General features: G+C 41.5%; 1 protein-coding gene across 1 annotated transcript in view; it reads right to left on the reverse strand.

Moving 5' to 3' along the window:
- MCTP1 (multiple C2 and transmembrane domain containing 1) overlaps window positions 1-15770 on the reverse strand; it is a 412208-nt gene that overhangs the window by 287994 nt on the left and 108444 nt on the right. The window contains exons 2-4 of the mRNA XM_054986650.1: window positions 11004-11118; window positions 3599-3741; window positions 1734-1813 (exon numbers count right to left, since the gene is read on the reverse strand). Coding sequence (XP_054842625.1) covers window positions 1734-1813; window positions 3599-3741; window positions 11004-11064 — 284 coding nt within the window. The 5' untranslated portion in view covers window positions 11065-11118. The remainder of the gene's footprint in view (window positions 1-1733; window positions 1814-3598; window positions 3742-11003; window positions 11119-15770) is intronic.

Genomic DNA, 15770 nt, shown 5'->3' on the forward strand with positions numbered 1-15770 from the left:
GGTATTCTTGAACTGATGAAGTAAACAACAACCACAGCCATTCAGAATACACAAGCATATAATCAGGTGCTGTCTTAGTGATTCTGGGGCCCCCAGGACAGGACAGGACCACAGAATCATTATCATCCTACCAATGCCCCCCTGACTAGGGCCAAAGAAAGTGTGGCCCTCACCTCATGTGAGATGGGGAGGAGCCACTGCTACCACAAAAGCCAGCTTCCCAAGTCCCAAACGACACAGATGCAAGTGGCAGCAGGAGCCTGCTCTTCTTATTTTCCCCCTTTCTTGGGAGTGATAGTATTGTGAGTGGTGCCCCCCCCCAAGTGGGGATATGGAGCAGCCTGTCTAAGACTGCCCTAATTATAGATGTCGAAGAGGAAGAAATTGAAACCTTTTATGCAAGTGTCCAGGAAAAAATGATCATATACCTAAACAAGATGTGCTGATAATCATAGGTTGACTGGAATGCAAAAGTAAAACAAGACCAGGAGCTGATTGTGGTAGAGACCATGAATTGTTAGTATCAAAAATTAGAATAACACTGAAGAAAAACTCAAAAACAATCCTAGTGCCAAAATATAATCTAAATAACATTCCATGTAAAGAACAAATTTGCATTACTAAATCCAATTGAACATGAATCTGAAGAACTGAGAGTTGAAACCAGAGACCTTACCAAGGAAGAATGAACAAAGACTGTTCCCTTCCGCCAAAAGAAAGGAAAAGCCTTGACTTGATAACTGATAAAACTCTTAAAATTGCTGAAGATACACAAGAAGTAAAAGATGACAAAAACAGAATCAGAATTTTGAAAGCAGCTTTCCAGTGACTTGCATGCAGAGACGAGGATAACTATTATAATTACCAGTGCAAAGAAATAGAAGACAAAGAACAAAAAAGGAATAACAAGAGATCTGCTCCGCAAGATGCAGGAATTCAAAGGGAAATTCAAACCACGATTTGGTATGCTAACAGGTCAACACAGAAATGCATTATCTGATCAGGACAAAAAAGAGAAGAAAATATGGAAAAAATGCACTGAACTACACAGAAGAAATGAAAGGATGACAGATTCCTTCAAAGAAAAATCTTTTGATGAAGAACCTGCAGTTTTAGAAAATGAAGCGAAGGTTGCGCTCAAATCAATTGGGAGAGAACAAATCACCAGGAGTAGATGAGATATCAGTAGAGCTATTTCAAGCAACCATAACTGAGTACATCAAAATCTTAAGAATAATTCAACAAATATAGAAAACAAAACAATGGCCCACAGACTGGAAACAATCCACACTCCAATTCCAAAAAAAGAAATGACAGACTCCAGCAACTACCAGACTATCATATCAATTTCCCACATGAGTAAAGTAATGCACAAAATTTTACAACACAGGATCTTACAATATATAGAACAAAAAAATGCCAAATGTTCAAGCTGGATTCAGAAAAGGAAGAGGCATTAGAGATCAGTTTGTGTTTTATAGCTTGCAGCAAAGCTTTCAGCTATGTAGATCATGAAAAGCTGTGGATGGGTAGGAGAGAAGGAAGCAGGGAAAGAGAAGAACATACGGGGGCTTTCAGGAAAGGGAAAGAAAATAATGGGAGAAGGGGAAATGAGATACCATCCAACGTGCCTGTGAAGTCCCCACTTGTATTAACCTATTAAGTCAAGCTTTGTTTTAGGGTGTGGCAGGAAAGAGAATCTAATTTTTAAAATAGAGGGAACAAAGATGTACCTGTTTTGTTCTAGTGAATTGAGGTCCAAAAATGCTGATCCCATGAAATCATCTTGGAGGCCAAAATCATAATCAAAGACCTAAGATGGACAAAAGTAAAAGCTGTATTTAAAGCAAAACTTGTAAATACGTTTTGTTATATTTGTTGCATTTTAACTAAGGGAATTTTATTATGTAGCAAGGTTGGGGAGGTAGTAGAACTCAATTAGTCTGAGTGAAAATGCACATGTGCGAAAAACCAATTGTGCTGTACTGCAAAGTAAGGAATACAGTGATATAATCTGTCAAACACCCACATGTAGGCCGATGAACTCTTGAATCAATTGTAAAACATAATAATAACAATGTATTGTCGAAGGCTTTCACGGCCGGAGAACGATGGTTGTTGGGGGTTTTCCGGGCTGTATTGCCGTGGTCTTGGCATTGTAGTTCCTGACGTTTCGCCAGCAGCTGTGGCTGGCATCTTCAGAGGTGTAGCACCAGTTTGTGGATGATACATTCATCATTTGGAGCCATGGGGAGGAAGAATTGATGGAGTTTTTGAATCATCTCAACAACATCCACCTGAACATACAATTCACAATGGAGAAAGAAAGTGAGGGAAAACTCTCATTCCTGGATACCTTGGTCATCCGCAAAGCAAACTCTCAGTTAGGTCACAAGGTCTACAGGAAACCAACTCACACTGATCGGTACTTACACAAAAACTCCAATCACCACCCCCGACAGAAAAGAGGCATAATGAAAACATTAGTGGATCGTGCAAGACGGATATGTGAGCCGCGCTTTCTCAATGAGGAAATTAATCATCTAAACCACGCACTTCAGGCAAATGGCTACTCCAGAAATGAAATCCGAAGAGCAATCAAACCCAGGATGAATCAAACAACCAAGGAGAAACAGTCACCTACAGGAAAAGTGTTTTTGCCATATATCAAAGGAATTACTGATCAGATGGGAAAGCTTATGAAAAAGCATAACCTTCAAGCAGTATTCAGACCCACCCGAAAAATACAACAGATGCTACGATCAGCAAAAGACAGCAGAGACCCCCTCACCTCTGCAGGAGTATACCGTATACCCTGCAGCTGTGGACAAGTTTACATCGGGACCACAAAGCGTAGCATCCAGACAAGAATAAAAGAACATGAAAGACACTGCAGACTTGGACAGCCTGAAAAATCAGCAGTGGCTGAACATAGCCTAACTCAAACAGGGCACAGTATCTTATTCCAGGACACCAAAATACTGGACAACACTTCCAACTACTTTGTCAGACTGCACAGGGAAGCCATTGAAATTCACAAGCATAAGCAAAACTTCAACAGGAAAGAAGAAACCTTAAGAATGAACAGAGCATGGGCTCCAGTTCTGAAAAACACCAGGCCAACAAAACACTCCACACCCGACAATAGCCCTGCAGAGAAGATTAGCACATCAAGCACCAATCCATATGCAAAAGAACCGCCTCAGGATACAGTGAAGCCTCCCGCCATTAGCATTCCACACCCTGGGAAACTCTTACAGAATGACTCAGTGAAGCCTCCCGCCATTAGCATTCCACACCCTGGGAAACTCTTACAGAATGACTCAGCTCAACCCCACCCCTCCTGAGTAGATACAAATGACCTACATCTTTTCCACACTGTGACACTGAGAGATCTCTGTCTTTTGGTGCTACACCTCTGAAGATGCCAGCCACAGCTGCTGGCGAAACGTCAGGAACTACAATGCCAAGACCACGGCAATACAGCCCGGAAAACCCCCAACAACCATAATAATAACAATCAGGTCTCTGTTTGCAGCTAGTGAACAGGACATGGGCCATAAATTCCACTTAAACTAAAAGTAGATATATTATTCACCTTTATATATAGTTGTTCCCTTAAGTTCTCAACAAAGATGGAAGTTCTTTCCTCCCACACTGGGTTAAGATTCTTATGGATTGTTTTGCTTCTAAAGACTTCTTTTCCACCTGTTTTAAATTTGACATATGGATCACTTGTCCCTGATTAAAAACAAAAAGAATCATTATTGTGCATGTAGGTAGCATATACTTTAAAAGTCATAAAAATCCTTAATACAAAACAGACATTCTTTAAAACTGACCATTTTACCAATAAGATCAAGCCTTTTTTAAAATTTACAACAACTAGTAATCTGTGAGCAAACAGGAAAAAATCAGTCTCCAACATACTAAGTATGCAGTCTTGTGCAGAGCTGCTCTAATCTAATAACATGGATCTCAGTGGGCTCAGACTGCAGTATTTCTGCAAAGGTTTGCACTGTGAGACATGTACTTGGTTCTCAGAATTGCTAAGCAATAGTTACTATATAGGGGTTTTTTTCCTAAAAGAAAACAGCTTGTCATAACGATTAATGATGTTTCTCTCTTAAACATCACTGAGATTAACTAATTGCACAGTACCACCAAAATTAGACAAAGATTACTGTTAACTAGTGCAGCTTGCATAGTATGTTTATAGGTGTATTGCTGTATAGCACAATATTTAAAGATAGCAGAAACTCTTTTTCTCATAAAGTTTACCCAAGTTAAGAAATTTCAAAGATGGTGTGATATTGCATTATGCCACAAGATGGCAATGTACTCTTCCCAGTTCAGTTCATTTGATTTGTAGAGCTGGAATCCTTTTTATTCAGATCAACACAAATGTTATAAATTTCTTATTTATGTAGAAGTCCTTTATTTGTAATCTTTTTATTCAATACAGATAATTCAATTGTTCTATTTTCCCCACAAATAAATGTTAAAAGTGTTATGTCAAACTACAGAGACAAATAAATGTCCTTACAGTGAAGGGATTGCAAGTAAGCCCCTTACAGTACACTCCTCTTAGGCAGAGTTACACCTTTCTAAGCCCATTTACTTCAATGGGTTTAGAAGGGTGACACCGCTTAGGAGGGCACGGCTGATGGCATGAAATCATGATAAAAACTGAACTACCTGATTATAATAGTATATTATCTAATATATGTCTATGAGAAACAGTATCTTGCATCTTTATTGTTTAGCAAATTTTGCAGAATGCCCAAAAGCTATCAGGAAGATGATCTCAAGGAACATCTAGGTTGCATACATCTAGGTTGACTTCTGCTGCTTCAGCACTAATCTATCTTTACCTTTTCTACAATGCAACCCCAAACATAGTAATTAAAAATCAAATTAATAATTATGTATCAAATATATGTGATAGATATATAAAGATATATGAATTTATTTTGCCCTACTTAAATTTAAATGGCGTAAATCTAGGAACCAAGTCAATTTCAAATGAAGAAAATTTGCAAAAAGGAATTTTGCTGACTTCCCCTTCCACCCACATCTTCCTGCACCCTAAGAGTCAAGAGTCCCTTCTGAATACCACAAGATGCATCATGGGAAGGTGCAACAAGAAAGAAGGATCTTCAGAAATTCAGCCACCACCCCACCCTTAGGTAAAAAAAGCTTCACAAGTAGAACACAAGCTGGTGCAAGGCTGTGGGAGGGAGCAATTCTCTCATAGCAGATCCCCAAGCCGTATTTCATACTTCTATGAAAGCCTCATCCCTCAGCAATGGTTTCTGGGTCAAGGACACTGCCTCAGAACACTGGGGCATTGAAGAAAAGGAAAGGAAGGTGACTAAAATCCCTTCTGCTCCCTTCGTGGAAGGCATGGATTCAGCATTAGCACACACTGATGCAATTCAACTGTATCAATATCCAACAGTAAAAAAATACACAGGAACCAAGAAAATATATAGCAGCCAGAATAGTTAGTCCAAAGCTTTAATTGCACAAGTTTGTATTCCCCAGGCAAATGGCCAGAAAAAGGACCTCTGAGATACAGCTGAAAAATACATGACAAATATACATTAATACACATTAATGTTCCTCTCTTCCCCAAACACCAATTAGTGTGGAATACCGCAGCTCAGTTATTGTCAGGAACTAGGCTGAGCATGCATGTAACACCCATTTTGCAGTCACTCCATTGGCTACCCATTAGTTCAACTCTTTTTGGCCTTCGACCCTTATATCTGCACTTTTCCTCCTATGTCCTGCATGACAACTTTGCTCATCTGCACATCCTGCAAATGGGAAAGATCAACAATTACCCAAACGTGCATTCTCTGTAGTGGACCCCACCCTATGGAATGGCCTGCCTGAGGTCAGGAAGGCTCCCACTCTTTAGGCTTTCTGCAAACTGTGTAAAACAGAACTGTTCTGGAAGGAATTTTTATAAAGAAATAGGGCTATATATATTAAAAATAGAATGACTCAGGAAGACAGTAGCAGAAAACAACGTGTACTATATTAATATGTATTATCTGTTACTGTATGTTTTACCTTGCTCTCACTATATTATATTACTAATTTAATATCATTTCTTGCATTTTTCTTGATAATAATTTTATATTTTATTAATAAGATTTAAAGCTCAATAAAGGGGCAGAAAAAGAAAAAATTAAAGAAAAAGGAACAGAATGAGAGAGAAAAAGAAAAAAATGAAAATTAAAGAAAGGAAAAACAAAATAATACACATTTCATTTTTCATTTTCCTCTACAACACCTATTATATCTTTACACACATTGTATTTGTACTTTTAATACCCCTAAAATTTACCTTTTCAATAGTGCCCCCTTTCTATTTATTTTTCTCAAGTTTATCTTAGAAATCAAATCCACAAATCATCAATTCATTTTTTCTCATCTCATGCAGAAAGTCAAGAAGGGGTTTCCAATTAACCATGAAAGTAGACAATGTTTCATCTCTAATCAGAGCTGTTAAGTTTAGCCATCTCTGCTAACGCCATCATTTCTCTCATTTTTAACATGTCATGTTTAATATTTATGATTTATTTCAGATTCCTGCAATCCTAATACTACTACTGTTTATTAGATGTCTCTTCATCCTATTGATTGTACTGACTCACATTATGCAATCCACACTGATTCTTAGTGAGGAAGGGAGACTATAAGTAACAAATAGATAAATAAGCTAATCTACAAGCTGAGTAACCAAATACACCCGCCAAAAGAGAAACAATGATATTTTAACATTCTCATGCTCACTGCTTTTGATTAGTACCAAAGGTTTTTGTGCAGTTGGAAGACAAATAAAACATTTCTAGCAGTAATAATTATTCTGTGCACATGGCGGCAGCATTTTCCCACAAGAACTGGGTTTAAGATAACAGAATCTGCATCTGATATTAGTTCTGCTTCTTTTGCCTAGCAATGACTATGCCATCGAAATTAATCCTGCTAACCCATTTGTACTAACAGCAAACAGCATTAAGATCACAGCAGTTCCAATTTGAGTTGCAGGTATAAACATGCTGATGCAATGCCAACTGCCACTCAAATAATCTATCTAGAAATAATCTCACAAAAATTGTCTATGGGATCCACTGAACAGTAAATCTCCCAGTAAATCTGACAGAATAAGAAAACCCTGCAAGAAATGAAAACAGCAAGACATACTCTGACATGTATGCTAAGGCCCAGTTCAAACATGACATGGGATACATGTAAAGCATCCATGTGATTTTTTCCATGTAGCGCCCGTCTCATGGAGTACACTTGCTATATGCAAAGCTCACCTACCCAGTTGCATGTATCAAGTCTGGTCAACTGATGTGTACAGAGTTCATATGATAAACACGCTTATTGAATATCATGTGGTACACCTAAGAACACTTGTGCTTGCCCAGGATTACCCATTCCATGGTTTATGAAGCTCCAGCCTCACGCATTTCTGTTGTAGCTACTTTCCTCTCAAAAAGTGCCTTTTCGATTAATTGCTGCCTAGACAAGGATTCAGACCTTTGCTGGGCCTGCACAGATAAGTTAGTTCTTGCCTCTGCTCTACTCACCTTTCTTGCCTCTCCCTTTTCAAATGGCATAAACATTGCAGTACACATGTCTGGATTTTAAAAAACCCTGATGCTTCATAGTGGCATCCTAGCATTCAGTATTATTGCCATATAATATTCCTGGTATTATTTCAGAGGCAGACTGGCCATTTAACTGAGAGGGAAATTTCCCAGAGGTGTATTGTTCTAAAGGGCCACTTGGGTCAGATCCTTTACTTGCAATGGCAGTTGGCGTCAGTTTAAGAAATGTCTTTTCCACATTGCTACCAGTTTTCATGAGGAAGCAATGGATGAGCTAATGCCCATTGTTTTCATTGCTGAGCTGAGCGTTGGCTTGTAGCACCACAAGGACCACTCAGCTTGGCTTGCTCCAGGGCCATTTTCGCTACCCATTCCACTCATGTATTATTTTAGTTGCTTGAGTTTGCCAATTCTCCAAGCCAATAATGTGTAATAAACTTCAATAAACTTAGTTTCAGATTTCACTCAATGCAATTCTTAATATTCCTTCTAAGCTTGTTGAGGAGCTTTGCCATTTTGTCAGCCTCCCAGCAATCCGTTAGCTATTTATATTGGTCACTGCCCAGATTGGGGAGTTTTTTTAAACCGGTTGTAAAACCTAAGCTAATCTAAACTCTTTTAACATAGATGTGAGAGACAACTGAAGTTAAGCTAGTTTAATACAGATTTGGGCCAAAGTGGGCCACATTCACACCAACACATGTTTACTGGACTCATAAGTGGGATCATTTAAGAAATGGTTCTACTGCAACAAAGGGCCCCCATCCATTTGAACAGAAATGGGCACAGACCAGGAAAACCCCATGGACCACTGGCCCATGGTCCATCGATTTTCACGGACCACAAACTTCCCACAGACCAGCCCCGTTTACAGACCAGTTTGTTGGTCCATGGTCCATCAATTCTGACAGCCCTGGCTCCTCCCTCTTCAACCCAGAGAGCCCAAACTCACATAGAATCTTGAGCAGCCTCTCCTCCAGCCACCCTCCAAGTTTGGTCAAGATTGCATTTTGGATGTCTGAGTTACAGACCCCCAAAGCGGCCGCCCCCAGGAAACTTCCAGTAGATACTAGAGTCGCAAATGCCAATTGACTTGCATTGGCTAGCAGCACCAAAAAGTTGCAATGAGGCAAAATCAAACAGAAAAGGGTGGAGGAAGAGCCCCCTCATTCACCACATAGACACCTTCCCAGCCGTGGCCTAGGGAAATCATTCTTGCTCTTTGCTCGCATAGAAAAGAATGGGAGCTCTCTGGTTGGCAGGCAGAGCTGCCTATCAAGGTTTGAGGGCTAAGACTGGTGTTGCCATGGCTGCAGAATGTCCACCCCCTGCTGCCTAGGGAATTTATTCTTCCTCTTTGCTCACATAGAGCAGAATGGGAGCTCTGTTAGCAAGCAGAGCTGCCTATCAAGATTTTGAGGGCTAAGATTGGTGTTGCCATGGTTGCAGAACTTCCACCCCTCCATTGCCTAGGGAATTCATTCTTGTTCCTTGCTCCATAGAGCAGAATGGGAGCTCTCTGGTTGACAGGCAAAGCTGCCTATCAAGATTTTGAGGGCTAAGATTGGCTGCAGAATATCCACCCCTCCCTTGCAGAATGAGAGCTCTCGGCTCAACAGGCAGAGCTGCCTATTAAGTTTTTAAGGGCTGCAAAAGGGCTGTGGATGTCCTCTCCATTGCCTAGGGAACTGATAGATGGCACCAGGATGTCTGGACTCACAGACCACAGACCGGCCCAAAGGGACCAAAATTTGTGAAAAAGGTGAGTCCCACGGACTGTGTGTTCGCGAACCACAAACTAGGCTGGACTGTGCAAAATTTTGGTCCATTTTCCAGACCGTGCCCACCTCTATATTTGAAGCATACTCAGGCGTATTTGCCTACCATTAACTCAGGCTAAAGGTTTAATGGGAACTCAGTTGAACTCAGTATGGACTCATACATTTGGGATTCTTCTGAAAATCAAAATAAAGTGCAGACTATGGGGGAGGGGGACAAAAAGGCCGTTAATGATGTTATGACTTTTTCCAATTACTTTCACATGAAGACAATTTCAAGTCTTTGCTTTTGCAAAACAAATTAAACCTTCAGGATACGCAAAAGGATTAAAATCCAAGTGCCCATTATATGTTTTAATAATTTCTTACGTTTTTATAAATATTATATCCTTTTTACAAGTTTTTTTATTGGCAACTGCTTTTATCCAAAAAGGAAGATAAAAATCTAAAACTCAATAAGTCAATGTATTCTAAAGATAGTGAATGAAGCAGTTTCATTGAAAAGATTTTGCTGCCCTTCAGAGATAGAGAAAGCATCAGTGTTATTTTCACAGTATTCCAATTTTCTTTTTAATTTAACGCCACCATTACACAACAAAAGAAATGTATTTTTACCTCATTCATGATGCCTGCAATGTATTCCATTGCCTACATTCTAGGAATGGCGGTCTGTTTGATTACCACCAAGTTGAATGTTATTGAGCATGAACACACTGAACATGCAACAGCTATGTGAGCTGTCAGTTCCTCTCCTCTTCAATCCCTCCCCGGGAAGAAAAAAGCAAGCCACATGCTCAGTTCAAGCGAGTAGCATGTAGCGTTAAACAGAATCCTACTACTCAGCATGTCTCTATACTTTCTGTTTCAACATCAGCGACTGTTGGAGCCTTTGGCTTGGATCCAAATTTTTGCAAAAAGAAGGGAGAGGCGATTTTCCCTACTCCACCCTCTGTGCTGTTCTTGGGGACCCCCCTTTTCTGCATTGTTTCAGAGGCCATTTTGAGCTGCAGTGTGGAGGAAGTCTTGCTCTGTGAATGGAAATCCCTTCTGTCTATGGAAATCTTCAATGGGTCCAAGTCTGTTTTGAGATGTTTATTTCATTAGATCCAAGTAATAATAAAAAGCTTGGAAAATTTGTTTTAAGTGTAATCAGCTGCTGATTAAATATTATATAAATTATACTTTTTCTGGTGTGTGTGCATTTTTTGCAATCAATTCTTGACATTTACAAAATGTAATATATAAAGATGCACATGTGGATTTTAAATTAGTTGTCCGGAGCTGGCCCCAGCCACTCCGGACTTAGCGGCATACTTATTCTCATGGCAATCACCCTTGTGAGGTGGGAGGGGCTGAGAGAACTCCTAAAAGCTATGACTGACCCAAGGTCAACCAGCTGGCTTCAAGTGGAGGGTTGGAGAATCAAACCCGGTTCTCCAGAGTAGAATCCTGTGTTCTTAACCACTACACCAAACTGACTCTCATGATTAAAGGGGATAAATTCTAATCCTATATTGTTCAGGGCACAGCTATAAAATGTATTAAAAAAAGAAAGTTTTTCCCATACTATGAATATTTATCAGCATACTCTTACCTCTTCGATCACGAGCTGCTAAATTATGACCTCTTTTTAATGTGATGTCCAACTGGTACATCCTGGGGTCAGCCAAGGGTAGTTCTGCATTAGTAGCTCCAACTGAACTGACACTCTGAAAAGCATAAAGAATATACATTCATGACTCTCAGTTTTTTAAATATATCATCTTAAGATCACCAAATTTCTCATCTTGCAAAGTAAACTATCAAATTACATTTCCTCATAACAAGGGCATCAAACCAACACCATCTGACACAGAAACCGCAATACTGAGAAAGTGTTAATCACTTTCATCCTACTGGCCATCAATGCAGGTGGAGTGAGGGGCTGCCAGCTGTTCCTAGGCTCCACCTGACCGCCCTATCACAGTGTTGGCTGGATGGGACAAGCAGGGCACAGGAGTTCAGCCTCCTCACCCCCTTTCTTTCTCCGACAACAGAGCAGTAGGTTCTGATACCAGTCCTCCCGCCTTCATTTCCCTGTTTATATCCCTGCATTCTATGGGACAGAAACAGCTCTGGGGGCTTTAATTGATGACCTTTGTCTGAATGTAGACAATGGCCATGCTTCTTTGTTGCTCTTCCTGGATTGATCTAGAGCCTTTGATACAGTGTGTCCTTTTACTGGAGGTCACACACTTACTGGTCTTACATTCACCTGGAATCTGGAGAGACTCATTAATGGCTGTTTTCTCATCAGTGTTTTCAGGTCTGTCTGGATCCGTAGGCACAGTATCATGCATTGGGTCCACTGTCACACGGTGCTGTCTGGATGGGGAAATCAGCTTGTACTGCAGGGCCTTATCAGGATCATGTGGATGGGCATCAGATAGATGCTCTGGGAATCGCTGGTGCCAACTTTGCTTCGCCAGTCATGGTGGTGCAACTTTTGCTTCGCCAGCATGGCCCATCTGATGCTCTGGTCATCCAGCTCAGGGAGAACAACCTGGGCACGTGGCCGGTGCTGGACTTGAAACACTCCATGTTAGTGGACCTACGTACCTGCACAGACTCTTTGTTTGAACTCACATCTTGTGGTCAGACTTGCTTTAGTGGTGTTCTTGACATGGGGCCACTTGCCTAGACAAGGTGGACATGGTTTTGTAGAAGTTAGCCAGGGCAGTGGATCAATTTTTGAAAAAAGCAGGTGGCTCTCTTATTCTGCATCCGGACATTTTTTTTTTTGGCTCAAGACCTTATACTACCCCAACAGTGTGCACCTTCCCAGCTGGAGGCAGGACATCTGGTTGCAGGACATTCAGGATGGCCTGTTAGGTTGGTTGCAACTTTAGGAGTGCTGGCAGGAGCCGTTTTGTGGCTCTTGTGGTGCTTTGAGCATTGGGATTGGATCCTTCTTCGGGGGAGATGAGGCCTGCAAGACCAGTCTCCCCAGTAAAGGGATTCCCTTAAGGAATCTTGGGAGTGAGTCATGGTGGTGCATGCCCAGCTCGGGGTCTGCTAGGGCACACTCACTCCCAGGTGGCAGGGGATTCACGCAGGGGTGTACACCTACATGGCATTCCATTTGCTGCCACTCCATGGTCCCCCATGGAGTGTCTGAGGGGTTTTTGGGGTTCATCAGCTGGCAGGCAGGTCAGCTGATGCTTGGGATCTGACCCCTATGCATCATCAATGCTCCTTAAGTTACATTTTAATAAAGTTGTGGCCACTCCAGCCAGTGGTGTCTGTGTGCTCTGTCGCCATGCTCTTACCCCCTCCTCTGCCCATCAGGGCTGGGCTGCAAAGAACAAACCTAAATTACAAGTTAGGTTTACATTACTAGAACTACCACACAGAAATAACTCCCATTGAAATCAACCAGGTTTACTCCCAAGTGTGCATAGGATTACAGCTTAAGTTCATGCACATGAAGCAAGTTGAATGCTGTAAAGTGCTTAGTTGTAGAACAAGCTAAAGATCCTGACAAGAGAAATTATGTTGGATGGCAAGGCTGCCTGATGGAAGGGTATGGTTCTCCTACATTTGATGGAGTTTAGCTAACCCTTGCTGACTCCGTTAATAGTCTTGGGGGTCATACTAGACCCAACATTATTGCTGAAGCAGCAGGTTAATTCAGGCACAGAAAATGATTTCTTCCACCTCCATTTAGCACACAGGATGGCTCCCTACCTTGTCCAGAATGGCCTTGTGGATCTATGCCAATGTAACTGGGACTAGACTATGGTAACATGCCTGGTACAGAATGTCACAGCTCAATTGCAATCTGGTGTTAGGCAGAGTAAGCACTACCTATTCTGCAGTCACTGCATTACTTAGCAATGAGTGTTTGATTTAATTCAAAGTACCCTGCCAGTCCTTCATGGCCTGGGACCCAGGTATCTATCTGCACAACTACTTTTTCCAATACGCGTTACTGCAACAGCTTCACTCATCTGAGCAAACCTTTTGAATGTTACACTCCACAACAAGATCAGTGATTGCCCATACCTGAACATACCCCTTTAGTGAGCCCAATCTGGTGGAACAGCTTACCCAAATTGATCAGGAAGGTTCCCAAATGTGTATCATTCCACTGAATGTGTTCAGCAGAACTTTTCAGGACTGCATGCCTATGAAGAGGATATTGTTTTATATTTATTGTTGGTTTTTAATTTTTGTAATTTGCCTTGAGTCTCTGTGAGAAAGGCAGACTATAAATGAAGTAATAAAGTTCTAATGCAAGTGTCGCACACAGGGCTGGGCACAGCAGGCAGGAGGCTCACTGGTACTGCAGGGCTGAACACAGCAGGCAGGAGTTCAGTATTACAGAAGACAGCAAACCAGGGTCCAGGAGTCAGGCCAGGTGTCAGGGTCAGGCTATCAGTCAGAGAGAGGGGGGCAGGCAGAAGAGTAGTCAGTAGGCAGGCCAAGGTCAAAGTCCAAGCAAGCAGTAGAGCAGGGTACACGAATGTCCAGGTAGCAGGGAGTGGCGAGCTGAGTTGCTTCCACGCTTGGTTTCCTCAGCGTCTTCCTTTATTGCTGTCCTAACGAGGGACAGCTGTTGCCTCTCCCTCGAACAGCTCAGCTCAGCATTGTGCTTGCAGACGGCCACTCCTACGCCTCTCCAGGAGCGCTGCCTTATCTCTAAGTTTCCTCCTTTCAGCTGGCCCCAGAGGCTCGGATTTCGCTCTTGCCCTGGGGGAGTCTTTGTCTCTTACAGCCTCTGTGGAGGTTTCTGGCTGTTCCTCGTCCCTGACAGTCTCTGCAGAAGCTCCAGGCTGTTCTTGCTGAATTCCCTCTGGAGCAGCAGCAGTGGTTTCTGACTGCTCCTCCTCTCCCATAGCTTCTGCAGGGGCTTCCGACTCTAGAGGAGATCCTGCTGGCCCTTCCTGCTCATCTTCTGAGGAGGACTCTGAGGAGGACTCTGAGGCACTAGGTAAGGTGGCCAGTCGGGGCTGGGGCTGACTCATGACAGCAAGCGTCTCATTTCTGTATGTTGTGAATTATCCTTAATCACATTTTATTCTACCCTACCAGGAGAGAGACTAGAGCTATAAAAACATCTTCAAAGATAAAGTATTTTTCTTCGGATCTTATATAGAAGACACATAAAAATAAAAATTGCCCAAAATAAAAAAAAATATTACCAATATGAGGACGCACAAGAAAGAACATCTTTTTCAACCACAGCAACTACAGCAAATCAGCAATATGATTGTGACATTGCCCATTTTATTCTAAATCAACATAAATTAGCTTGTGATAAGAAATATATAGGGTCATGCTGGAAATGTAAAGAAGCAGACGACTCTTTTTTCATATGTGGTGGACATGTTTTAAAAAAGTAAAAAATTCTGGAAAGATATACATGCTGAGATTCAGATTTTAAGAATTAATTTTGCCATGAAACTTCAAACTATGTTGCTGGGAATAATACCAGACAATGTTGACAGAACACTACACTAATTATTTTGGTATTTGTTGACGGCGGCAAGAGTAGAAAAGGCAAGTAAACGGAGAGAAGAAGAATGCTCAACCAGAGAAATTTGGAAGGATAAAATGTCAGAACATGCTGTGAAGGCAAAATTGATGAATTATATTAACAGAAGGCCAATGAAAGAATTTGAAGAGAAATGGGGGAAATATTTCACTTATAATGGACAAAATTTATAAGAGATTTTAGTCTTGCAAATTTGAAAATGATTACATATCAAAATATTTTTTAAATTTAATTGTAAGATAATTAGTTACATAAATATAATTAGCAGAACAGGTAGATAATTGCTAGAATAGACTGTATAATATAGAAATACTGGCATCCGGACCAATTTGAACCTAAATCAGCCCAGATCGGGTCCAAATCAGCCTGGAACAGGCTGCTGTGGTGCACGGGAGCACTCCTATACTCTGCAGCGGTCTGATTCGGGCTGGATCAGGCCCAATCTGGGCCAGACCGAGAGCGCACCATGCCACCCGGGAATGCGCTGCTCTGCCCAGGAGTACACCCCCGGGAGGCCCATGTTCCCCCTGCTGGCCAGGTAAACAGGGGCGGACGGTGGAGGGTGGGAGTGGGGGATCCCCCACCCCCAGTGGGGGACTGGCAACCCTATGCTCAGGGTTAATTTCAAGGAAAGTCTTAGAAAAGTGTAAGGGAAAAAAATCCTCTTCTCTGGCACAATATTTATTACTTTGCTTTAAAAAGGTGAATAATAAAATCAATATTTGTGCCAAAAGCACACATTAAATAGCCTGGACAGTTTTTAAACTATTAACTTTATGCAATAGTAGAGATCTTTCCAAAGAACTCTATTATCATGGATAGCAT

The sequence above is a fragment of the Eublepharis macularius genome, chromosome 8 (assembly GCF_028583425.1).
Source record: "Eublepharis macularius isolate TG4126 chromosome 8, MPM_Emac_v1.0, whole genome shotgun sequence".
Lineage (NCBI taxonomy): Eukaryota > Metazoa > Chordata > Lepidosauria > Squamata > Eublepharidae > Eublepharis > Eublepharis macularius.